A 27,945-nucleotide genomic window follows, 5' to 3' on the forward strand; every position below is an offset into this window, starting at 1 on the left:
GAAATGCAATCATTGTGCTCACAAAACCAATCTTAGATGATGTGAGCTGTCTGAACAGGGGCACTGTCATGATATAACACATGACCACAATTGGGGAACAAACATTGTGCCATGGACCTGATTAGTCAAAACAGTCACATAATCCTCAGCAGTAATGTGACCTTGCAGAGTAACTGTGGAGTCCACGGAATACCATGATATACACATCCAAATCAGTACCACAGCCCTGCCATTCTCAGGAAAATATGTTAGCTATTATAAAAGACGGGTAATATGCAATATATATATGAACCAGGAGGGAAAAAATAAGAATGAAAGACCAAGGATGAAGTGCTTAGATAAGGAAGGGTATAAATGGGGATAGAGTCTTTTGCCCTTAAGGTTCAATCTGAACGTGGAAGAAGCAATTACAGAAATGAAACAAAGGTTCAAGAGAGAGATAGAAATTCAGAGTAAAAGGACATAAATAATAAGATTTTCTGATGACATTGCTACCCTAAGCAAAAATGAAGAATTACAGGACATGTTTGTTAAAATGAATAGTCTGATGACATCAGATTATAGATTGAGAGTAAACTGAAGAAAGACAAAAGTAATCAGAAGTAGCAGAAATTAGGTAAGCAATAAACTTAACATTAAAATTGATAAACACAAACTAAATGTAGTTAAGGAGCTCTGCTACCTTGGATGGTAAATAAAAGAGCATGGAGGACATAAAAAGCAGACTAGCTCAGGTAAAGAGGCACGCCTTGCCAAAAGAAGTGTTCTAGTATCAATTGCTGCCTATAATTTGAAGAATTGATGTATAAGAATGAATACAACAAGTGCAGCATTGAATGGAAGCAAATGATAGACGGCGGAAAAACTGAAACAGAATAGAATCAAAGCAGTTGAGATATGGTGCTGTAGAAGGATGTTGAAAATTAGGTGGACTGATAAGATAAGGTATGAGAAGGTTCTCCACAGAATAACTGTCAGAAAGAAAGAACGGAATGAGAAAATACAGTCAGACATCACGGAATAACATCCATCGTACCAGAGGGAGCTGTAAAGGTCAGTAACAGTAGGGTAAGATTGCGATTGTAATACATCCAACGGGTAGTTCAGGACATTTTGTGTAAGCACTATTCTGAGGTGAAGAGAGGAAGTCATTGCAGGCAGCGTCAAACCAATCAGAGGGTGGATGACCCAAAAAAAAGCACCAAAAAATGTCCACTCCAAATGATTTATGTAAATTTTGGCCTGCAGATTAGCCAGACAACTGTCCATTGCAAATCCATCTTCTTGTATATAATATTCATTATTAAAGTTGAAGTAGTTGCTAAATAGCACCATTGTCAGTATTTCAAAAAACTCGTAATTTGACAAACGGCATTTTATATTTAAGCAGATTATTTTCAACCAATGAAGTTGTCTCATTTACTGGTTACTTTTTTAGAGGTTTACCATATCAAAATATGTGAATCTCTTGAGAGCCATTGATTACTGTTAGCCCATAGCTAGTGCTTACTCAAAAATTCTCTTCAAATGTGTAAGCTTTATTGAGAAAGTCATTAAGTTTGTTTCTAATTTTGTAGAATGGACTTCTTGCGAGTTAATGATTGGATGCCACAGGCAGTTCACTTTATGAATTGTAAGCTGTGATGACAGCTTTGTGTCTCATGGACTCTTTAGTGTGTATCCAGATTTTTACAGGATGGTACAACAAAATTACATTCTTTGACCTTTTTACCCCCTTTAATTTAAGGTTTGAAACAGAATTGACTTCTATTTTCTTGTTATTTTTCAAGAAATCTATTTATTATTTAGTTAATCATCTTCCTAAATTAATACTGCATGGCTGCCTTTATCATTTAACTTAAGTATAATGGACATAGAGGAATTATATACAAAATTTAATCTGATTGTAGATTGCGTTTTGGAGAAGCACGTGCCTAGTAAGTGTATTAAGGATGGGAAGGACACACCATGGTTTAATAAAAATTTTCAGAAAATGCTGAGGAAATAGAGATTGTTGCACTCGTAGTTCGAAAGGGATGCAGAAACGTTAACAGCTAAAAGTTAGTGAAAATTTGTGCATCTAAAAAAACGTAGATGCACGAAGAAGCATGCAACAAATTCCATCAAAAGATCTTGTCAAGAACCTGAGAAAATTTTTGTCCTCCATCAGACCACTAAGCAGGTTGAAGTCCTCTGTTCAGTTACTCATCAACCAGTGTAGTGTGGCAGTTAGAAGGTGAAATCTGACATTTTGAATTATGTCATTAATTCAGGAGGATAAAAAAAAGATATACCATTGTGTATTTGTTACACACACTCCTGTTTGGAGGACATAGAAACAAAAATCCCTGACATTGAGAAGCAAATGAAAGAGTTACAAACAAATAAGTCACCAGGTCTGGATGGAATCTTACTTCGGTTTTACAGCTTGGCCTGCATTTATCATGGATCTTGCACCTAGCATCAAGTCCCAAGTGATTGGGAAAGAGTGCAGATGTCTTCTGTATATAAAAAAGGTAAAAGAATGGACCTGTAAAATTAAGAGACCAATGTCTGTAACATTGGTTCCTGCAGAATTCTTGAGCATATTTTAAGACTGAATATAATATATTTCCTTGAATCAGGGAAGCTTTTGTCCACAAATCAGCACAGATTTATAAAACATCGTCATACAAAACACAGCTTGCCCTTTCCTTGCACAATATCATGTGAACCTTGGATTAGGGGCAACGGGCAGATTCCACATACCTAGATTTCCAGAAAGTGTTTGACACATTGTCCCACAGCAGACTTATGAAGATCTGAGGACACAGAATAGTATCTCAGGTGAGTGATTGGCTCAAAGACTTTTTAAGTAATGGAACACATTGTTCAAAAAGAAGAGTGTTTAGCAGACACAAGGGTGACATCAGGAGTGCCCCAGGGAAGTGTGAAAAAACCACTGTTGTCCTCTATATACATAAATAATCTGATGGACGGAATGAGCAGCAATCTGCAACTGTTTGCTATAATGCTGTAGTGAATGGGAAAATTTTTTTGAGTGACTGTAGGAGAATACAAGATGAATTGCACAGGATTTCTATTTGGTGTGATGAAAGGCAGCTTGCTCTACATGTATAAAAATGTAACTTAATGCAGATGAGTAGGAGAAACAATCCTATAATGTTGCAATACAGTATTAGTGGTGTGCTTCTAGATACAGTCACATCAATTAAATACATTAGTGCAACCCATTTTTAATTACTTCTCAAATGTTTGTGATACCCATTGGGTCAAATTAAGGGAAAACATCAAAGCATTTAAGGGGTGTGCTGCTAGATTTGTTGTCATTTCATTTGATCACCATGTGAGTATGATGGAAATGCTCTGTGAATTCAGTTGGGAATCTCAAGAGTGAAAACGATGTTCCTTTCTCAAAACACTGTTGGGAAAATTTAAAGAACCAGTATTTGTGGTTGTCTTCTGCAACCAACATACATTTCATGTAAGGACCTTGAAAACAATTAGGGATTGCATGAAGTCTTACAGATAGTTATTTTTCCCTTACTCCATTTGAGAGTAGATGTACGTCAGCTTGTTTGGGAGAGCTTTGTCTAAGTTTCTGATTTACTTTTGAGACCACTTTTTTAAGAACCTTTGAATCGTGGGGTTCTGCCTTTTGCCTCGTTTGTAAATACATTTTCCTTAATGTACTTTATTACTTACCTATGTTTTTCCTTGTTATTTTGTTAATGTATGGCAGCTGGAATTTTGGTTGTAACAACTGTTACTACCAAAATTCCAGCTGCCATACATTAACACAATATTCCTGATATATATTTTATTTAATTCAGAACCCCTGGAATTAATGGTTGTGAAATTTATAATTTTGTCAAAGAACTGTATACATGTAGCTGTTGTTGAACAGTATAAAAGCTTTTGTAAATCATATAATCACTTATTGTTGTTGTTGTGGTCTTCAGTCCAGAGACTGGTTTGATGCAGCTCTACATGCTACTCTATCCTGTGCAAGCTTCTTCATCTCCCAGTACCTACTGCAGCCTACATCCTTCTGAATCTGCTTAGTGTATTCATCTCTTGGTCTCCCTCTATGATTTTTACCCTCCACGCTACCCTCCAATACTAAATTGGTGATCCCTCGATGTCTCAGAACATGTCCTACCAACCGATCCCTTCTTCTAGTCAAATTGTGCCACAAGCTCCTCTTCTCCCCAATTCTATTCAATACTTCCTCATTAGTTATGTGATCTACCCATCTAATCTTCAGCATTCTTCTGTGGCACCACATTTTGAAAGCTTCTATTCTCTTCTTGTCTAAACTATTTATCGTCCATGTTTCACTTCCATACATGGCTACACTCCATACAAATACTTTCAGAAACGACTTCCTGACATTTAAATCTATACTCGATGTTAACAAACTTTTCTTCTTCAGAAACGCTTTCCTTGCCATTGCCAGTCTATATTTTATATCCTCTCTACTTCGACCATCATCAGTTATTTTGCTCCCTAAATAGCAAAACTCCTTTACTACTTTAAGTGTCTCATTTCCTAATCTAATTCCCTCAGCATCACCCGACTTAATTCGACTACATTCCATTATCCTCATTTTGCTTTTGTTGATGTTCATCTTATACCCTCCTTTCAAGACACTGTCCATTCCGTTCAACTGCTCTTCCAAGTCCTTTTCTGTCTCTGACAGAATTATAATGTCATCGGCGAACCTCAAAGTTTTTATTTCTTCTCCATGGATTTTAATACCTACTCCGAACTTTTCTTTTGTTTCCTTTATTGCTTGCTCAATATACAGATTGAATAACATCGGGGATAGGCTACAACCCTGTCTCACTCCCTTCCCAACCACTGCCTCCCTTTCATACCCCTCGACTCTTATAACTGCCATCTGGTTTCTGTACAAATTGTAAATAGCCTTTTGCTCCCTGTATTTTACCCCTGCCACCTTCAGAATTGGAAAGAGAGTATTCCAATCAACATTGTCAAAAGCTTTCTCTAAGTCTACAAATGCTAGGAATGTAGGTTTGCGTTTTCTTAATCTTTCTTCTAAGATAAGTCGTAAGGTCAGTATTGCCTCACGTGCTCCAATATTTCTATGGAATCCAAACTGATCTTCCCCGAGGTCGGCTTCTATCAGTTTTTCCATTCATCTGTAAAGAATTCACGTTAGTATTTTGCAGCTGTGACTTATTAAACTGATAGTTCAGTAATTTTCACATCTGTCAACACCTGCTTTCTTTGGGATTGGAATTATTATTATATTCTTCTTGAAGTCCAATGGTATTTCGCCTGTCTCATACATCTTGCGCACCAGATGGTAGAGATAGAGTATGATCACTTATACTTTTTTGTATTATAGGATAAGTGGTAGAAATTTGTACAAGATTTCCTCACTGCTGCTTGATGCTGTGCCCAGACCAGAAACTAATTACTGAAAGTAAATTGTTATTTAAAAAAAGTGTGGCTGGTTGAAGTTATCTCCCGCACCAATTTTTCCAAAAATAGTTGCAGTGTTCTCAAGTCTTAATGTAAATAATGTTATGTATTTGTGTCTGGACTTAAATGACCATGTTGTTGTACAGTAGGACCTAAGACAACAACAGTTCATTACTTAGTCATCTTCAGTTTTAAGATATTGTCACTAATTTTTTTTATCTGAAAGAATGTTCTACAAGTAACGAGAGCAGCTGTCACTCTGTCTTCCTTCTCACTCTCAAAAACCCCATGTATTTGCATATGTGCTGTCATATTGTGTACCTCGTTTACATTTTATAATTATAAATCAAAAACACAATATTGTGCATGTTCTACAATTTTTAGTTACTTTGTTTACCAGTTTTAGACTTATAAGGTCATGATCACACTTCAGCTGATTGTAATCATCAGAGAAGACACAGTACTCATGAACAACTTTGAAAATGAAGTTTCACATTGAGAGTGAGGCATGAGTACAGAGTAAATGTCATCTTCGACAATGCAGTGGTAATGTAATGAAAATGTTAAACATTTAAATATTAAGGAAGCAAACCAGAAAACATCAATATTAAACCTCAAAAATGGATACATTAGAGCCTAAATAACAATTTAAATCAACAATCACAACAAAATTAAAATAATAGATAACACAGGCATTGAAGAATAGCTTGAAGAGGTATTACATATGGAAAGTGATTCAGAAGCAGAGTAAAAGATAGGATTTACAATTGTAACTGGTAAATCATAAGCTAAATTGAAACTTCATGGCAGATTAAAACTGTGCGCCAGGCCAAGACTCAAACTTGGGGCCTTTATATTTTGCGGGCAAGTGCTCTGCCATTCTGGAAACATCCCCCAGGCTGTGGCTAAGCCATGTCAATGCAGTATCCTTTCTTCCAGGAGCCAAGTCCTACGAGCTTTGAGATTCTGTGAAGTTTGGAAGATAGGAGATGAGGTACTGGTGGAAGCAAAGCTGTGATAATGAGTTGTGAGTTGTTGTTGGATAGATCAGTCGGAGAGCACTTGCCCTCAACAGGCAAAGGTCCCGACTTTGAGTCTCAGTCCAGCATACAATCTTAATCTGCCAGGAAGTTTCATATCAGTGCACACTCCACTGCAGAGTGAAAAAAATCCATTCTACTAGCTAAATTATTTATCATTGGGTAACATTTGCTAAATTCTTCATTTTTACTGGTGAAACTGTAAGGTGTCACCAGTAAGTTATTAAGTGGATTTTGATTTGGTGGTAATGTATTACTATGTTCAACTCTGTGGTTTTAGGTACTTTTGACATGCTTTTTGTATGTCATATGTTTGTCCAAATCCATATGTTTGATATTTATATGTTTATTTTTATTCTAGAAGTTAAAAATGACAAGCAGTTACACACCTGAGGTGTCAGGTTTTATAATTGCTACAGTATTGAATATTTCTGAAGACACTTTGGAAATGTCGCTACGGATAGAAGGTTAGTATAATTTTCTGTGTTGTAACATGTAGGTTAATGTATATTTCCCTTTATTTTATCTATCACCACTCACAAATACAACTATCAATTTTCTTCTGCTTGCTCTTCTTTCTCCTTAACTAAATAGAAAGAAATGCAAAAAATTTAATAAGTACATTGCTTTCACAGATGATGGAAATAGTCCCAAACGTGGTCTTTAAAAAGAATGATTAAAATAAATCACAGCAAATTTCTACTTCATGTACAGTAACACACATCATGGCAGAAATAAATGTGTACAGTCGTATAGTTTTGTAGTAATGTTAATCAATAAAATATGCTTGAGTGTAATTCCAGGATTGTGTTGGTATCAGGATCAGCATCTCACTGTATTTGTGATTAATTTTACTTATGAAGGCTTCTGTCAAAGTGGCAGGTAATATTTTTGTTCATTCTCAAACCATTGCCTAGATTAGAAGGTGCAATGTTATTAACAAAACATGAAACACAGAATTTTTGGGCATTTTTATATGCATGGATTGTCTGCATTTGTTATTACCTCAGATCAAGGTAACAAATGTTATCTGACTGCTTATGATTGTCTTCGTACGTTCAAAATTTGATAGATATCTTTAGCTGTTTATACATAAAAATTTGACAGGTGCCATCAGTTGTTTATTATATGTTCATAAGTGCTCCCTATCCCTATCCCTATCCCTCGCCCTCTCCCTGTCCCCTCTTCCCCCCCTCAATCATCATGTTATAACTAAATACAACATCACATTATTATTTTATAAATTACTGGTATGTCATCAGCTAACTGATTTACTGAATTGTGAATCGTTTTTAAAAATAAAAAAAAAAATTATTATGTTTAAAATCAGACCATTTGTTCATCAGTTTGTCTGGCTCCATCTTCAATACATGTAACATTTGCATAGTATCATCAGTACTACCTGTTGTAAATTTTGTGCTTTGCAAATGATAGCCGAAAGCAGTCTTTTTGTTTGGCCTGATATGTTCCTTGACTCTGATCATAAAATTCTGACCTGTTTGGCCTATATAATACCGAAAGAAAAGTTTTATGTTTGTCTGCTAGCTGTAACTGAGATTATGTGGACACTTGAACATAGCAATTTCAGTGAGAGATAGTTTGAACTATGGTTGTGTAAGATACCAGTAGAGGCTGGGCCTAAACTACATAGTTTACAAAGCTGCCGGCCTCACCAAGCAATTGCATGAAAGCTGTTACCAAATGCTTTGTGTTGTGCATAGCTCATTGTTCTCTTTGAGCAAAGAGATGTCTGAGCTCTCAGTAACTCACAACTGAGTTTAACAAACAATGGAAAATCCAGGATGGTTGAAATATTGTCACAAATGAGTTTGAAAGAAATAGTATGAGATGATTTCAGATAAGTCCTCACTTTATTTCTTTCATTTTCATTGATGTGTTATTGTGCGGCCTGTTGTATGCTGTTCAGAGTCTGATGTACTAGTGTTACATATGGCTAAGTAAACCTCTTGTAACTTTGAGGACTTTCAGTTCACCTAAGAAAAGATGAATTGCGAAGCATAGTTGCCAGTGTGTGCTGAGTACGTCAGTGCATGACGATAATGCCAGGCCTACTCGACACGAAGCTTGTCAATCTCACTTGTCTGCATAACAACAAGCTGACTAGCCGGCTGATCTGCAGTCTTTCTCAAACGATTATAAACAAACTGTTCAATACTAAACTCTGATCCTTGCACATCTTATAGCTTAATGATGAACTGGCTATCATATTGCTAATGGTCGTAGTTATTGTGATATTTTAATATCAAGTGAACTACCCCATGAAATTCTTGAAGTTTACAGTGAAAAATAACTATCAATATGATATTGTGTTTGATGCATGTGAAGTCCTATGTTCCGTGTATGAAATATAGATAACGTATTGAATTATTCTTTAAATGTGGAAGGATGTCACTGCCTGTCTTCAGTCTTGAGAAAATGGAATGTATGTAAAGAGCGCTCTGTGATGAACGCATGCACCAGTGAAAAAGCCAGAATGAATTATTCACAAATCCATCGTATCTCATAAATGGTCTGAGCTATTGAAAAAAGATTTTGGCAAATGATGCGCCCAGCGAGGAGAGTATTTTTCAATGACATAATGCAATTTTAAGGACCTTAGCTGATGGAATGAGAATTTCTGTGGGCTTTTCAACAACAATGTAAGTGAAGTTGCATGTTGATTTTTATAATGAGAATGGGCGTTTTCATTAACTATTGACCTGTCTTGCCCTCAGTTGCTAGTTTAATATGGTACTGTTCCAAGGTTCTGTCACAATTGCTGTTTTAAATGCATTAGAATTTTAGTGACACTCTGCTGTGTTTTGGCAAAAGAAGCAGATTTTAGCATGATCACAAGATAAGTTATGTGTTCAAAACTCGTCACGGTCCTTCATGAATCATCTGGTAGTGTAGAGTGTTTGGCTCGTACAGCACTAAAAATTCCATTAACACTGCCTTATGCATGCTAAGTTCAACTTCATCCAATGGAGCATTTCCTACCACCCAGAGCAAAATGTCTATTTTCCTCCACTCATTTGTTGGATCTTTATGTATCATAACAGAGTGGTATGCATAGTCCATTACTATAATCGAATTCAGAGGAATATTTTGCATTATAACTTTATCTTCACAGCCAGTGAATGTGTTCTTGGATGACAACTTTTAATGTGTGTTCAGACGTGCTGCACTGTTGTTGTTAATGCAATGCCAACACAAAACACTTATTGACAATACCTGATGCCTGGAGAACACTGCAATTCCAGAAAATACCACTTTACAATGAGAGTTGACAAACACAAGATATGCATCTGATGCGCGACACCACACAGTTCTGTTTATCCACAGCATGGCAAGAGGGGCACCTTACCAACCGAACTTTTGGCGACATGGTAGAGAAAGCTGGCTCGCAAATAGGTGTTACCTGGGAAGTGAAATCATGTCTCCTCCAGTGAGTCAAATATCAAGCTGCAACTAATTTAAAATGCAGTATAAGACCAAAATCAGTAAAGACTGAAGTATAATTTGTATATCTGATGGCTAAAATGCATTTCTTCATGTTTGTGACAGCTGTAGCAAATCACTTAACTAAAATTTTAGAACTCCATTATGTTTCAGGACATTGCACTGGCATCATTTGTGCTCTTACTCGTTTGTTTCTCAACCAAATCAGCACTAATGTACCAATTGTTGCTGTAAAGATAATAAACCTTTCTGATCTAATCGTGAGCAAGCTCCAAAATAATTAGAGAAATTATTTTCTGTACAGGATAATAACTGCCATAATTTGTGCTCTTACTAGCATAAACAATGAATAACAGTATAACTGGCTGAGAATACATTATCATGATTGACGAGAAGTGCCATGTGATGGAGGAAGCATTAAGTAATAGCGTTATAACATTTTCATGCCTGAAACTCATTATTCGCATTAACTTCAAGTCACAGAAGGCTGCAGACAGATTTAGGGTGATTCTGTAATGAGGATACAAACTTTCAGGGATGATGGAGAAGGGTAAATATGTCAATTTGAGATAAGGGCCCCTGATCTGGAAATGACTAAGTCGAAAGTTGCAAATGAAAATTGTTCTGATATCTCTGATAGTGGAATACATATACCAGAACTGTTGTTTCTAAGATTATAGGGTAATGTGAACCAAAACAAGGAAAAAGAGTCATGTAAACATGGGCTCTAAAATGCATACCTTAAGAGCTGTGGGCATTCAGTCAGTAGAAAACATATGTTTCGCAATAGCATAGGTGTGTGTGTGTGTGTGTGTGTGTGTGTGTGTGTGTGTGTGTGTGCGCGCGCGCGCAACATTTAGTGCACATTTGGGCAGGGTTGCCAACTGCAATTGATGGATACAATAGATACCACCCTGTGCAACAATAAATGGTATTATAGTAAGAAAGTTTTGGAAGAATGTAAGTAATTTGGGAATAGAGGAGACATGGTGCCAGCTGGGCTCACAACGCCAGGATTGCAGTTTGGAACGTGGACTAGGATGGGGTGGGGAGCAGCTTGGAGGAAGACAATAAGTTTACTGGGTGGGCATGTGGGAGGGAGGTGTGACAGATGCATGGGCTAAATGTGTGATGCACAGGTACCAGAGCCAGCGGGGAGGAACACACAGCACGATGAAGGTGATGTGGAGACATGTAGTAGGAAGGGGTGACAAGGCAGAGGAAATGGTAACTGTTAGATGGAGGTTTTGAGAATACTGGATTAACAGAAATTGAGATCAGGAACGTTTATACTACCCCATCAGAGGCAATGCCACCTGTTAAAGCAGCCATGGTGTATACCAACTCTGCTGCAATCACTGACACAGTTTTTCAAGTCAATATAAAACTAACCAGCTGTCCACTAGAATGAATGGCCACAACTAAACTGTGGCCAGCTTTTCTGTATTATTCATACGGGTGTTATCCTTTCAACACATCTTTCACTCCCATACCTGTCCTGGCCCCAATTTCCGTTAATCCTCTGTCCCCATGCCCTCCACCCGACAGTTTTCCTTTCCTCTGTCTTGTCACCGCCTTCCAGTCCACATCACCTTCATCGTGGATTGCTCTCCACCTGCTCTGGTGCCCATGTGGCACATGGTTAGCCCATACACATGCCACCCCTCCTCCCACATCCCTAGCAAGCAAACAGGATGCCATCTGCTGAGCTGCTAGCTACTCAACCCTAACCCCCTTCTTGCCTACTGCCTTTCTCTCCCTTTACCCACCACACCTGACACAATCCTCACTCCACCTGCCAGACTGCAATCCCAGCAAGGTGTGTCCAGCCAGCACCATGCAGTGGCCAGCTCCAATGACATGAGGTTGAGAAGGGAGACAGGGAGAGAGGGGGGGGGGGGCAAATTCCCCAGGGCCCAAGCCTCCTGGGAGGGCTTCCAAGTCTATCACAGTTTGGACCCCCAGGGCAAATATCACACTGCTATTGTAAAACAAATTTTGTATCACACAATAAATAAAAGAACATTACCCCAGCACCAGCATAACCAAACTGGCTCTTCCTTTCCACTTCTGTTCTTCAGTTCAATACGAGTCATATGGGACAATAAATTGCACCCAATTCTGTTTCATGTTTAACTTTGACTGCTCAATATTTTCTTCAGTCGTCATACTCTAAATCCACCTTCTGATGGAGTCTTTAAATGATTTGGAAATCCTACCAAAACATTTCCCCAAAAAATGTACACAGCAACAGCTGTGAAGAAATATTGTTATAATTTGGTAGATTTGTCAACAGCATTCAAAGATATGCACTTCTGATTCCAAAAAACAATATGCACTTCTGATTCCAAAAAACAAGTATACAGAAAATATTTTGCATTCAAGAGTAAACACAAATTATTTTTATTTTTATGTAGTTGTCCTGGGATAAATGTAAAAGTGAAGAAATGAAATGACATGCAAGAGGTGCATTGGCCATGTCGATGCTCAAAAATAAAGTGTGTTCTTATTTGGTCATTCGTAGAATAGCCAACTTACACGTGAACTCTCTTGTTACTCGATGTTTCATTATGTCTTGACCAGAGGCATGGTCTTCAGAGGTTCAACTCAGAAAATTGGAGATCCAAGTAATGGAAATGTCCTCAGAATATTACAGATTCTGAGTCACTATGAGTCTTTCCTTGCAAAACACTTTAGAAAGGTCAATTAGTTGTGCCCATCATGTCAGGAGTACCATCTTGGGACTGAGCAAAAATGAGTATTATTCAGTTACTTTTGATGCAGTTCCTGATTCAAGCCATATTGAACTAAGGAAATTTATCCTGTGTTATATTTACTTCCCTCCCCCCATGAACCATGGACCTTGCCGTTGGTGGGGAGACTTGCGTGCCTCAGCGATACAGATAGCCGTACCGTAGGTGCAACCATAACGGAGGGGTATCTGTTGAGAGGCCAGACAAACGTGTGGTTCCTGAAGAGGGGCAGCAGCCTTTTCAGTAGTTGCAAGGGCAACAGTCTGGATGATTGACTGATCTGGCCTTGTAACAATAACCAAAACGGCCTTGCTGTGCTGGTACTGAGAACGGCTGAAAGCAAGGGGAAACTACGGCCGTAATTTTTCCCAAGGGCATGCAGCTTTACTGTATGATTAAATGATGATGGCGTCCTCTTGGGTAAAATATTCCGGAGGTAATTCGGATCTCCGGGCGGGGACTACTCAAGAGGATGTCGTTATCAGGAGAAAGAAAACTGGCGTTGTACGGATCGGAGCGTGGAATGTCAGATCACTTAATCGGGCAGGTAGGTTAGAAAATTTAAAAAGGGAAATGGATAGGTTAAAGTTAGATATACTGGGAAATAGTGAAGTTCGGTGGCAGGAGAAACAAGACTTTTGGTCAGGTCAATACAGGATTATAAATATAAAATCAAATAGGGGTAATGCAGGAATAGGCTTAATAATGAATAAAAAAAAATAAGAGTGCGGGTAAGCTACTACAAACAGCATAGTGAACGTATTATAGTGGCCCAGATAGACACGAAGCCCATGCCTACTACAGTAGTACAAGTTTATATGCCAACTAGCTCTGCAGATGACGAAGAAATTGAAGAAATGTATGATGAGATAAAAGAAATTATTCAGGTAGTGAAGCGAGACGAAACTGTAATAGTCATGGGTGACTGGAATTCGACAGTAGGAAAAGGGAGAGAAGGAAATGTAGTAGGTGAATATGGATTGGGGCTAAGAAATGAAAGAGGAAGCCGCCTGGTAGAATTTTGCACAGAGCACAACTTAATCATAGCTAACACTTGGTTTAAGAATCATCGAAGAAGGTTGTATACGTGGAAGAACCCTGGAGATACTAAAAGGTATCAGATAGATTATATAATGGTAAGACAGAGATTTAGGAACCAGGTTTTAAATTGTAAGACATTTCCAGGGGCAGATGTGGACTCTGACCACAATCTATTGGTTATGACCTGTAGATTAAAACTGAAGAAACTGCAAAAAGGTGGGAACTTAAGGAGATGGGACCTGGATAAACTGAAAGAACCAGAGGTTGTACAGAGTTTCAGGGAGAGCGTAAGGGAACAATTGACAAGGATGGGGGAAAGAAATACAGTAGGAGAAGAATGGGTAGCTTTGAGGGATGAAGTAGTGAAGGCAGCAGAGGATCAAGTAGGTAAAAGACAAGGGCTAGTAGAAATACTTGGGTAACAGAAGAAATATTGAATTTAATTGATGAAAGGAGAAAATATAAAAATGCAGTAAATGAAGCAGGCAAAAAGGAATACAAACGTCTCAAAAATGAGATCGACAGGAAGTGCAAAATGGCTAAGCAGGGATGGCTAGAGGACAAATGTAAGGATGTAGAGGCTAATCTCACTAGGGGTAAGATAGATACTGCCTATAGGAAAATTAAAGAGACCTTTGGAGAATATCAAGAGCTCAGATGGAAACCCAGTTCTAAGCAAAGAAGGGAAAGCAGAAAGGTGGAAGGAGTATATAGAGGGTCTATACAAGGGCGATGTACTTGAGGACAATATTATGGAAATGGAAGAGGATGTAGATGAAGATGAAATGGGAGATACGATACTGCGTGAAGAGTTTGACAGAGCACTGAAAGACCTTAGTCGAAACAAGGCCCCCGGAGTAGACAACATTCCATTGGAACTACTGACGGCCTTGGGAGAGCCAGTCCTGACAAAACTCTACCATCTGGTGAGCAAGATGTATGAAACAGGCGAAATACCCTCAGACTTCAAGAAGAATATAATAATTCCAATCCCAAAGAAAGCAGGTGTTGACAGATGTGAAAATTACAGAACAATCAGTTTAATAAGCCACAGCTGCAAAATACTAACACGAATTCTTAACAGACGAATGGAAAAACTAGTAGAAGCCGACCTCGGGGAAGATCAGTTTGGATTCCGTAGAAATACTGGAACACGTGAGGCAATACTGACCTTACGACTTATCTTAGAAGAAAGATTAAGGAAAGGCAAACCTACGTTTCTAGCATTTGTAGACTTAGAGAAAGCTTTTGAAAATATTGACTGGAATACTCTCTTTCAAATTCTAAAGGTGGCAGGGGTAAAATACAGGGAGCGAAAGGCTATTTACAATTTGTATAGAAACCAGATGGCAGTTATAAGAGTCGAGGGACACGAAAGGGAAGCAGTTGTTGGGAAGGGAGTATGAAAGGGAGGCAGTGGTTGGGAAGGGAGTGAGACAGGGTTGTAGCCTCTCCCCGATGTTATTCAATCTGTATATTGAGCAAGCAGTAAAGGAAACAAAAGAAAAATTCGGATAGGTATTAAAATCCATGGAGAAGAAATAAAAACTTTGAGGTTCGCCGATGACATTGTAATTCTGTCAGAGACAGCAAAGGACTTGGAAGAGCAGTTGAATTGAATGGATAGCGTCTTGAAAGGAGGATGTAAGATGAACATCAGCAAAAGCAAAATGAGGATATTGGAATGTAGTCGAATTAAGTCGGGTGATGCTGAGGGAATTAGATTAGGAAATGAGACACTTAAAGTAGTAAAGGAGTTTTGCTATTTGGGGAGCAAAGTAACTGATGATGGTCGAAGTAGAGAGGATATAAAATGTAGACTGGCAATGGCAAGGAAAGCGTTTCTGAAGAAGAGAAATTTGTTAACATTCAGTATAGATTTAAGTATCAGCAAGTCATTTCTGAAAGTATTTGCATGGAGTGTAGCCATGTATGGAAGTGAAACATGGACGATAAATAGTTTGGACAAGAAGAGAATAGAAGCTTTCGAAATGTGGTGCTACAGAAGAATGCTGAAGATTAGATGGGTAGATCACATAACTAATGAGGAAGTATTGAATAGGATTGGGGAGAAGAGAAGTTTGTGGCACAACTTGACCAGAAGAAGGGATCGGTTGGTAGGACATGTTCTGAGGCATCAAGGGATCACCAGTTTAGTATTGGAGGGCAGCGTGGAGGGTAAAAATCGTAGAGGGAGACCAAGAGATGAATACACTAAGCAGATTCAGAAGGATGTATGTTGTAGTAGGTACTGGGAGATGAAGAAGCTTGCTCAGGATAGAGTAGCATGGAGAGCTGCATCAAACCAGTCTCAGGACTGAAGACCACAACAACAACAACAACAACAACAACAACAAATTTACTTTGAGAAGGAAATTAATAAATGTGAAATAAATGAATGGTTTTGGAATCCGTAAATTGTAATCAGAAAACAAGAGTTGCTATTGCACATTTAATTCGATCCACACTTCTGAAATATTTAGTACTTATCAGTGAATGCCACAGACATAGTTAAGATAATGGAAGCAATATTAGAATTCTTGTAAAGGAGGTCAGATACAATCCTCTTGCAAATTTTCTCTTTGTGTTTATCACAGCCTTATGTGGAGTGCACACAGCTGAGACCTGTCATAAAGCAGATACTTTTTTTTTTTTTTTCCAGCGTAATTCAACTCATTTTCAAACTATTTAGTAGTAGTCCACAACAGTGAGAAACACTGAAAGAGTGTATTGAAAGTTCATTATATATGCTAGCATAAAGACTCCATTTGTCATCACCAGTAACAATAGAGGGTAGGAGTTGTTAGTGCTGTTCGTGAGACAGTTGATTGTGAGCAAGCAGAGACGCACATATAGTCACCTGCTGATTTTTGTTATTTTGGCCTAAAGCATGAGGTACCCATACACCTGATTGTACTCATGTACCTGGTTTTTGAATCTTCCCCATTGCATGCAAATGTCAAACGATGGTGGAATGATCACAGTTCATTAAATTTGCCGATTCTTGTTGGATCATTGTGAATTAATGCATTTAATCAATCTGAATCAAACCTTGAAGGTCTTCTAAATGTGGAGCGTCACTGATGTCAAAACGATTCTCCTTAAAATGAGAAAACCATTTTCTTTCCAAGCTTTGTCAAATGGCATTATCCCTATACAAGACGCAAATGGTTGTGGCTGCCTGTGCTGCTGTCACCCACATATTGAACTCAAACCGAAGAATATATCAGAAATTTTACAATTTCTCTCCTTGGAACTCTAGAGCCCACAGCTCCAGTTACTGCCTCCAAATAACAAAATGACAATATCTAAACTCACATAGCAACAGTGAACTATAAAGAAAAAATGACACTTGATTAATAAACCCATAGCAACCAGAATACCAACATGCAAAACAAAATTGCTATAAAATTATGTACCAACCTAATAATTTCAGTAGTTCATTTTTCCATGGTAAGAATAACAACTGAAACAAAAGCATGTAAAGTCTGAGTGATGAGCAGTGGCTTTTGTGCAGATAACAAAACATTTGAAAACACTGACAAGTAAAGTTTATGTCAAGTTAAGATGTCCGCTACGACATCAGAAAATTTGTAGCAGTTATTATGATATGCCTGTCTTTAACCTTTCTGCTCTGCATCGGAACATTTTTTTGCTATTTCATTGAGGGCATCCACTTTCTAAATACAGTGCCATGACATGTCACAGTCGGTATAATTTCCTCGAAGCTTCACCTATTCTGTAATACAGGGCAACACTGTGTCCAACATGTAACAGAAGGTAGTACTACTGAAATCCTTTCTTTCAGGAGTGCTAGTTCTGCAAAGTTCGAAGGAGAGCTCCTGTAAAGTTTGGAAGGTAGGAGACGAGGTACTGGCAGAAGTAAAGCTGTGAGGACGGGGCGTAAGTCGTGCTTGGGTAGTTAAGATGTTAAAGCACTTGCCTGTGGAAGGCAAAAGTCCCAAGTTCGAGTCTCGGTCCGGCACACAGTTTTAATCTGCCAGGAAGTTTCATATCAGCACACACTCTGCTGCAGAGTGAAAATCTCATTATGGATGATTTAAATAGTTAAATGATTTGGATAATTTTGTGAAAGGTTTCCTTGTCTGTCACTTTTAACTCTTCTAAACTTGAAAAAGTAAATGACTGACTGATATTATCAGGTGGTGTGCTCTTCAGAATTGAAAATGTTATTTACTAGGTACTTTATTATTGGCAAAGTTGGCTGCTGTTCTACAGAAAATAGTTTTGGAGAACAGTACAATCAGAAACAGAAAATATTTACATGAACCCAGAGATTGCAGTTACTCTGAAAGTGAGAACATTCCATTTTTACTAGAAATGAGAGAGCAGCCCTTCTAAAATTCTTGCTGCTAATGAAGTTTCCCAGTTTCTTGCATAAAAACATTTTTTATTTAATAATCAAACTCAGTAGATTTGTGTTAAAGTAAATATCATTGCTTTAGTGTGATTTGGAATCATCCAGATGGGCCTGTAATATATAAACTAGAGTTCAGTTGAAGCTGTACAAAGATTCAATGTATGAAGGTTTCTAAGCTGATGAATGCTACATGATATTCACAGTGTCAGAGATCACTTTGCTTTGCTATTTCTTTGCATATTTAGCACTATGCTTGACTTCAAGAAATTACCAATTTTTACTTTGCAGTTGAAATATTTTTCTTACTGCTGATGATATCTGTTCAAAATGTTTCTTACAAGTTAGAGATCTTGCTAATGTGTTTTTACATTCATAAAAGGAAATTATGATTATGTTGGTTAAATTATATATATTTAATAACGGATTTCCTGTTGTGCAGCTGGCGAATCTGATCTTGAGGCCCCAAAAGGAAGGTTCTATCTTGAGAATGAAGATTCAGAGAAGAATGAGAATGACTCGAAACTTCATCAGCTGAATTGGAATGAACTTATGGATGTCAGAATTTTATTTCCATGAGCTCTTAATTTGTTATTTTTCTCTTAAAATATTGTGTATATAAATGACTGGAAATAAACTCTTATCTTGTACTCTGAATGACTGTTGTTATCAGTACCATCAGAAATATGAATTAAGAATTGTAAACTTATAGGAATTAAATTTCATAGAGATATGCTAAGGAAAGTTCTGGCAGAATGGAAATAATTGCCGCACGGGATTAGCCAAGTGGTCTAAGGCGCTGCAGTCATGGACTGTGCGGCTGGTCCTGGCGGAGGTTCGAGTCCTTCCTCGGGCGTGGGTGTGTGTGTTTGTCCTTAGGATAATTTAGTTTAAGTAGTGTATAAGCTTAGGGACTGATGACCTTAGCAGTTAAGTCCCATAAGATTTCACACACATTTGAACTTTTTTTTTTTTTTGGAAATAATTTTGGAGTGTGGAGACAACTCAGCAAATAGTAGAAGTGTTGAGTCATCAAGAGGCACACAAAATAAGAATGAAAACCTCGCTAGCTTTCAGATGAATCCTTCTTTATCAAGCTGCAGTACATACAGTCATAACTGCACACACAGCATGCCTGCCCCCCCCCCCCCCACATACACACACACACACACACACACACACACACACACAAACACACACCTCTGCAGTTACAGTGTTTTGACTGAACATACGATGGTGGGACTGTAGTTCGGAAGGTATATTGGAGTGAGAGAGGTTGTGTCAGGCTCTCTGCACAGAATTTTGTGTGGATCAAACCTGACCAAGGACAGAGTTGTTCACCCGGTGGCTGTATATGCTGCTAAGCACAACATTCTCATGTTCAATGGCTGCTTCACAACCATTGCTATCTGTACTCTTTCTCCTTCTCCCAAAGCACCAGTTTTTCTTAACTACATAGATTGAAGCTATTCTTACAACACACCCTTCCTTCTCATAATCCCCGTGGCCCTCGGTCTCTGCTAACCTTCCCTCTACCAGTCTCCCTTTTTCCTGCCCTGCAATACCCTCTTAGTCCACTCCTCCATATTGTCAACATCATTATCATCATCATCATCGTATTGTGTGGCACAAACTCACTGATGTTTTTCTGTGCTATGGTTGCACCCTTACAGCCAGTCCAAATGTACAGTGTCTTAGAAAGTTAATGAAAAGAGAATGTCAGTTACATGGAGAATAATACTATAAACCAAACATACATCTTAGAGTAATACTGAAAGAAATATGTCAGCCCCCTAAGTTAACAACCAGATTTCAAACAGTGTTAAAGATCATCTTTACATACGTGCATGCACGCACACGCGTGAGCACACGCGCGCGCGCACACACACACACACACACACACACACACACACACACAAGTGCTTCGTGTTTGTCAGGCTAGATCCAAGAGTTCCTATGCATAATCACGGAGCTTGTTATTGGTACCTGTTAGGTGTCTACAGCAGCTGTGCAGAGGCTGTACCATACAACATGCAGATGTAATCTAGTTGAGGTCATAGCAGCATGTGATGCATTTGTAAAGCTATTACAGGATCCATACCCCATACGTTTCCTGTCGTGGCATGCAGTATATTCCTAGTGCTTTCAGACCTGTCCTTGATACGAGCCAAATGGTGGGACCATCAAAGTATAGTTTCTATATGAAGGCCTAGATCTTTAACACATGATTTAAAGGGAACCTGGAACTCTGAATTTGTGTCAAGAGTCTATACTGACTGCTGACTTGTTAGATGTAACGGTAAATCCATTCTCCTGTAACCAATGTCTGAAGTGGTGTATTGTTTTGCTCAAGTTACTTTTAATAACCTCTAAGGAAGCTTAAGGAGCATAAGTATACAGATCATGACCATATTTGAGTATTCTAAGTTGTATCAGAGGTCACCGGTATAAATGTTAAAAAACAGGCACAAAAGAAGTGATCCTTCTGCCAGCCCCGTTCTTGTCCTCAGTCCGATAGCGCTGTGATCCAGAAACATTATTGAGCTGGTTCCTGAAACAGAGACACAAGTTGCCAATGAAAGTTGCAAGTTTCTCACTTTCTGAACCATAATATATAAAAGGACTTTGTCATATACATGATTTAAATCTGTTTAAAATGTCATTAAATATTTATTCATGGAGTAATACAGATGGATGTTCATTATTATTTCAATAGCATATGTGTTTTGCCCTTTCAATGCTAGAAACCTAGTTGAAAATTGGGTACTAGTTGAAAATGTTCCGCATACCAGTTAAACAGTTTTTAACCGTATAGTCCAAAAGCTTATGCACAAAGTTTAACAGTGATATCGGTCTATATAAATTGGCTCACATTTCTTTAATGTGGATATAATGTATATCATTTTCATTTCTGTCATCTTAATGTGATCCTTCCTCAAAGTGTTTAAGCTGGATAATAATATCTGTTTGCTCTTTGAGGGAAAGAATTTTATCATTGGGAAGCAGATGTAGTCCAGGGGCTCTACTTTTGGATGATTTGATAGCCATTTCTAGTTCCATTTGAAAGGTTGATGGTCATCATTGTCAACTTGGTCATTTTCAGTCATGTTCTCAGCCATTTTTGGGGTTAACCAAGACAATATTTCTTCTGTCACTAGGCAATCTGTCAGAGTGAACGCACACACATCTATAGCATTACAGGACCATGAAATATGTTACCAGATTGTCACTGTTGGGGGTTGTTGCTGTCATGTTAATTCTCCATACCAATCTGTTGTAGTCTTTCTTTATGTCTCTGGATTCAGTGTGTGACAAGAATTGTTCCTCTCCTATCTCATAGTATTTTTTTCCAGTTGCCTTTTTTTATACTCCAAACATATGAACTATGTCTTCAACAGTAATTCTTACCACTGGCATTCTGTATGTATATCAGAAAGTGGTCTGAACCCCAAGTGTCATGCAGAACCTCTCATATGTCAGATTGTGTCAGCTGAGGTGGCACTAGAAACAACATGTACTGCTGTCTGGGCTTCACCTAGTCTTATTCTTCTAGTGGCATAACCATCACTCAGGATTACGAAGTTATTGTCGTGTGCCGGTACACAAGTATGACCTTCTGGTCCGTTCTGCCACTTTCCCATGCTGTGCTTTTTGAGTCATCAGTCTTCTGATTGGTTTGATGAGGCTTGCCACGAATTCCTCTCCTGTACTCAACCTCTTCATCTCAGAGTAGCAATTGTAACCTAAGCCAGCAGTTCTTTGCTGGATTTATTCCAAATTCTGTTTTCCTCTACAGTTTTTACTCTCTACAGCTCCCTCTAGTACCATGGAAGTCATTTCTTGATGTCTTAACAAACATCCTATCATCCTGTCCCTTGTCCTTGTCAGTGTTTTCCACATATTCTTTTCCTCTACGATTGTGTGTGGAACCTCATCATTCCTTACCTTATCAGGCCACCTAATTTTCAACATTCATCTGTAGTGCCACACCTCAAATGCTTCAATTATCTTCTGTTCTGGTTTTCCCACAGTCCATGTTTCACTACCATACAATGCTGAGCTCCAAACATACATTCTCAGAAATTTCTTCCTCAAATTAAGGCCTATGTTTGATACTAGTAGACTTCTTCTGGCCAGGAATGTCCTTTTTGTCAGTGCTACTCTGTTTTTGATGTCCTCCTTGCTCTGCCCGCCTTGGTTATTTTGCTGCCTAGGTGCCAGAATTCCTTAACTTCATCTACTTAGTGATCACCAGTCCCGATGTTAAGTTTCACTCTGTTCTCATTCCTGCTACTTCTCATTACTTTCATATTTATTCATCTTACTCTCATTCCATATTCTCTGCTCATAAGATTGTTCATTCCATTCAGCAGATCCTGTAATTTTTCTTCACATTCACTGAGGATAACAGTGTCACCAGTGAACTGTATCATTGATATCCTATCACTTTGAATATTATTCCAATCTTGAATCTTTCTTTTATTTATATCATTGCTTCTTTGAATTATAGATTCAGCTGTAAGAGTGAAGAGTACATCCTGCCATACACCCTTTTTAATCCGAGTTGTTTGTTCTTGGTCTTCCACTCTTATTGTTCCGTCTTGTCTCTTTTGCATGTTACCCATCTTTCCCTGTAGCTTACTCACATTTTTCTCAGAATTTCGAACACCTTGCACCATTTGACACTGACACTACTGAATGCTTTTTCCAGGTCGACAAATCCTATGAACATGTCTTCATTTTTATTTTTAGTCTTGTTTCTGTTGTCAACCACATTGTCAGAATTACTTCTCTGGTGCCTTTACCTTCCCCAAGGTGAAACTGATCATTGTTTAAAACATCCTCGGCACTTGCCAGCTCTTGCAGTCTTTGGAATTATGTGGATGACTTTTTTCTGAAAGTCAGAGTGGTATATCGGCAGACTCATACGTTCTACACACCAATGTGAATGGTCATTTTGTTGCCGCTTTCCCCATTGATTGTAGAAATTCTTATGTAATGTTGTTAATTCCTTCCGTCTGATTCAATCTTAAGTCATCCAGAGCTCTTTTAAATCCTGATTGTAATACTGCAGCCCCTTTCTCTTCTGTATCAACTCCTGTTTCTTCTTCTAAATCTTTCTCAGACAATTCTTGCCCCTCCGTACAGTCCTTCAATGTACTCTTTCCACCCATCCATTCTCTCCTTTGCATTTAACAGTGGTATTCCCATTGCACTCTCAGTGTTACCACCATTGCTTTAAATTTCACTGAAGGTTGTTTTGACACTCTGTATACTAAGTCAGTAGTCCTGACAATCATATATTTTTCGATTTCTTCACATTTTTCATGCAGTCATTTCACCTTAGCTTCCCTCCGCTTCCTATTAACTGTTTATTTCATTCTTAAATGACTTGTATTTCTGTATTCCTGAATTTCCTTGATCATTTTTGTACTTCCTATGTCTCTACTATTGCCATTTTAATCTCTCATGGTAACTGCAGAGTAGCCAATCTTAGCAAACAAACTACAGAAGGCATGTCTGCTACCACTAGTTGAAGTGGCTGGATGTACTACCACAACAGGTGTTTCATTCTTTTTTTTTTTATTCGACTTCTAATAGCACATACCTCAAAGGAATCATTCACAATTTCTATAGGTTGTTGGTTAAAGTCCATCCCATTTATATTGTTACAGCAATTCCTCCAGACCTGATTTCACTGTCTTCACACATTGTATTATATTTGGGCATATGGAAGTTCTCTTCTGTTTGCAGCCAAGTTTCTGCAAATCCTGTAACATGAATTTTATTTTTTATCAATAGATAGTACTAACTTTCCATGTTAGAATGGACCTATGTGATGTTCCAAAACATAAATCTATCCATTCGACGCCAACCATTACTTTGTATAAGGTTAACGGAATTTGCTCAATCACTTGCGCATTCAGTGTTTCATATCCATATGGACTGCACCTGAGTGAGCCACACTAATAATGATGACCATACATACATCACTTAAATTTTTTGATCAGGTTTGCACTTACGAGCCATCTGTACTATTGGGGATGTAGGGATAGGTACATTATAGTACATTTTCAGAGCACTTGAACCACTGATTGTGCCTGCTGGTTCTGATTACTTGTAGTTTTATGGTACTTCCTGTGTCTAGCACTAGCTGCTGTTGAGAAGAAGGAACTGTGGGGTCAGGAGCAGATGCTGGGGCAGGTATAAGGGATGGCAGTGCCACGGTCAGCTGAAGCAGTGCCATTGGAACTGGATTGGAAGTACACCTTGGCAGTGGCAGCGAGTCCATCACATGCTTGCAACTGGGTCCGATAGACCATTGAAGTCATGTGCACAAAAGACTGTTGGAAGAGAAGCAGCATATCGTGCTTATGAACTATCATTATCTGACAAGTGCCTGTTCCATGGTCACATTGTAGTATGCCATATTATGTTTAATACACTTCCACATGAGAAATTCTGTGCAATTTATATTCATAGCCAGATGGAGGTCATGGCAGTATGTATATTGAGTAACTCCCTTGAAATTGCACTCAGTCATATTGTGTTGTCCAGCACATTTTGCACATTGCACACCACTGCAAAACTGGTTCTGGGTGTGGCCATATCCAAGGCAATTATAGCACTGAATGACAATCTGAACATAAAGATTCACAGTGCACCCCATATACATAACGAAACCACTGCTGGAAGTCTCTAATCAGTGAAAATAATTTTAACTGACTGAGACAAGACATATAACTCCTCTGCAAGTTCTTTATTGATGATGTCCACTTCTTGCATCAGATCCTGCTTGATGACCAAGAAATGAGGTATATAAAATTTTACTACCTTGTGGCTTGCAATAGTTGCAATGCTGTTTACCCACTACACAGATTTGAAATCTGTGTGCACACAGTTTCTGTCTTTCATAGATACGTAGGCTGGAACTTAAGTAGTGGCAACACTGCTGTGGAGACACTATGCTATGGAACCTACTATTGTCGCTGACAGCACATGTTGTTGACATACCTACCTTACCTCCGAGCAAATGGACTTGGCTGTCCCACATCACTGGCGTGCGCACAATCAAGGGAAATTCAGTCACTTGTGAGTGATTGCTCTAACGTAACAGTGTCACAATGTTTTCGAAACAGGAACAATGGAGTTGGATCAAGATTGAATGTGCCAGAGGTCATACAGCATGACAGTGTCATCAAAGTCTTCAAGAGGCATGCAGGGAATTGGTATTGCCATACAGAACAGTGGAACGTTGGGTAAAAGCCTTCAACGAAGGTCAGCAAACTGTGGCATACATGCATTGGGCAGGTCGTCCTATTGTCTTTTAAGAAGTGCAGGCTGTTGCCGCATCAGTGGACAGTGATTGACGCCTTACGATTCGTGAGCTCGCCCACGAAACCGGATTAGCACATACAACTGTGTTTCACATCGTGAAGGAGCACCTGGGAATGTGAAAAATTGCATCACAATGGTTTCTGCGTGACTTGACAGAAATGCAGAAATGGATGTGTTACAACGTTGCTCAGGTGCACTTGAAATGCTATGAGTGCAAAGGAGAGGCTTTCTTATGCCATATCGTAACACTGGATGAGACATGGGCCACATCATATGAGCCAAAACTGAAAGGCCAATCAAAAAAATGACATCATTATGGGTCGCCGCGAAAATCAAAAGTGCATAGGAGCCCCAGTATGGTGAAAGTTATGGTGACTGTCATGTAGGACTGTGATGGTGTTAAGCTAATGCATTACATTCCTCCATGGCAGACCGTCAATGCACAGTATTACTGTTTATTTTGGAGCATCACCTGCGACCAGCTTTGTGAAAGAAGCGGCGACACTTTCTGTGCAACCCACCCATCATTTTGCACAACAATGCGCAGGCGCATACAGCACAAGCTGTGGCTGCTCTGTTCAGTCGATGGGACTGGAAAGTACTGTACCATCCACCATACTCCCCGGAGTTAAATCCTTGTGACTTTGATTTGATTCCGTAGATGAAGGAACCACTTCTTGGCATTCGCTTCAGAACTGTTCCAGACATTCAACAGACAGTAGACTGCTCCATTCACCCCATCAACAGAACAGGCTCTGCTAACTGTATACTATGCGTTCCACATTGCTGGCAATGGCTTCTACACAATGCTGGTGACTACTTTGAAGGACAGTAAAAGGTGCAAACATGTTTCTCATTTGTGTCGGTTTTGAATAAATAGTTGCCACTATTTAAGTTCCAACCCTCATATATTGACAATCGCTTCCTTTACCATGGGCGTAACTTCACAGATTAGTTTGGCTACTGCCATGGAATGTAGTCAACTAACATTATGCTCAGAGTTGCTCAGAAACTGAGAGATACCTTTAACATATATCAGAAGCAGGCCACAGTCCTAATCCTTTTTGGTGGGAGGCTTGTCGATCCCCAGTCTTGTTTATTTTGTCTATTGTTGCAGTGTGTTGCATTTCCATCTCATTAGAACTCTTTGGATTGGTTTACATCTAGTCCTTATTACCTAAATTTTCTCAATCCCCTCAACCGTCAGTGTTGACAGTTGTTTTTAGATTAACTAAAGTGTTGGTTTTCCCTTAATGTGCTGCAGCAATCTCAGTACTTTTGATTTTGCATACATTAAGTGTGGACTTATTGTTTATATTGATGTGATTCCCTTTCTTGACAATTTTTAATGCCTTTCTTACCACAGTATATGTACACACTGTTTTTGTATCCACTATCAGGCCTACTCGTTTCTTCGGTATTGCACACAAATATTTTGTTTTAAGATCATTGTCTTTATCTGCACCTCTTTCTGTGCTGACAGCTTCCAGTCCTCCGTTGTCCTGGTTGGCATAGCAAACACGCATAGCATTTGATATAATATTACCCATCATTGATAAGACGGTCCTGTTCAAATTCTTTTTGCAGCTGTCGTCCACTGTCAGTTTCCAAGATGCAGGAAGCCCTATGAGCTCAAACACTGTTACAATTTCACACTGTTTGTATAGTATCAGAATAGTATTGTATGTGCACTTACAAAGAGTATTCTGTATCTATTGTGATGCCTCATGTAACACCACAATCACAAACACTTATTCTCAGCCTCGATGTTGCCTCTGCTATGATAATGTCACAGTAGAAGTTAGGCACAAACTCAACCCTAAGTTTATCATGTAGCTGTCAGCCAGTAAGTCCAAATTTATCAATATTATGCAAATGACAGAAATTAATAATATGATTTATGTTGCTAGGAAAAGAGAAGAACATACTGAGTTGTGGTGTCTACCTTTGTATTATTTACCACAATAAACTTCACAATTAGTATTGAAGGACATAATGCAAACAGCCATTGATTATTTGCTTCATGACCCAGTTACATTCAGTTATTTAGGTATGAAGGGACTGGTCAGTCATTTGATCACGATGGTCAAAAATTAATGATAAAATGTGTTGACCGGATAGGTTCTGATTGTAGGAAAAAAAGTATTCAGTCACGGATTCAAAAAAGTGACTTGATCATGATGTATAGAGTGAATTTATTGGATGATGCTGGATGAAATTTATAAAGCAGACTTGTTGATCGACAATTTAATTGTTTCTTAAACATAGCCGTGCAGCATTTTGAGTTCTGTCTTCCTCTGAAACAATAGCAATTTATAGCTCTGTTGAAGAGGAAACAGACAAAAGTAGCAGTGTGGATGATACTGAGTTTCCAGAAAATAATTAAGACAAAAAAATGACAAATTTTTTGGCCACAGAATTCAGAGTGACAGCAAATGTTGTACCCACTAATAAACAACCAAATACAGAGGCATTACATTTA

General features: G+C 38.6%; 1 protein-coding gene across 1 annotated transcript in view; it reads left to right on the plus strand.

Annotated features, from left to right (window-relative positions):
• LOC126261851 (uncharacterized) overlaps window positions 1-18,782 on the plus strand; it is a 64,313-nt gene extending 45,531 nt beyond the window's left edge. The window contains exons 3-4 of the mRNA XM_049958574.1: window positions 6,853-6,958; window positions 18,568-18,782. Coding sequence (XP_049814531.1) covers window positions 6,853-6,958; window positions 18,568-18,704 — 243 coding nt within the window. The 3' untranslated portion in view covers window positions 18,705-18,782. The remainder of the gene's footprint in view (window positions 1-6,852; window positions 6,959-18,567) is intronic.
• The last annotated feature ends 9,163 nt before the right edge of the window (window positions 18,783-27,945 follow it).

This window comes from Schistocerca nitens, chromosome 1, assembly GCF_023898315.1.
Source record: "Schistocerca nitens isolate TAMUIC-IGC-003100 chromosome 1, iqSchNite1.1, whole genome shotgun sequence".
Classification (NCBI taxonomy): Eukaryota; Metazoa; Arthropoda; class Insecta; order Orthoptera; family Acrididae; genus Schistocerca; species Schistocerca nitens.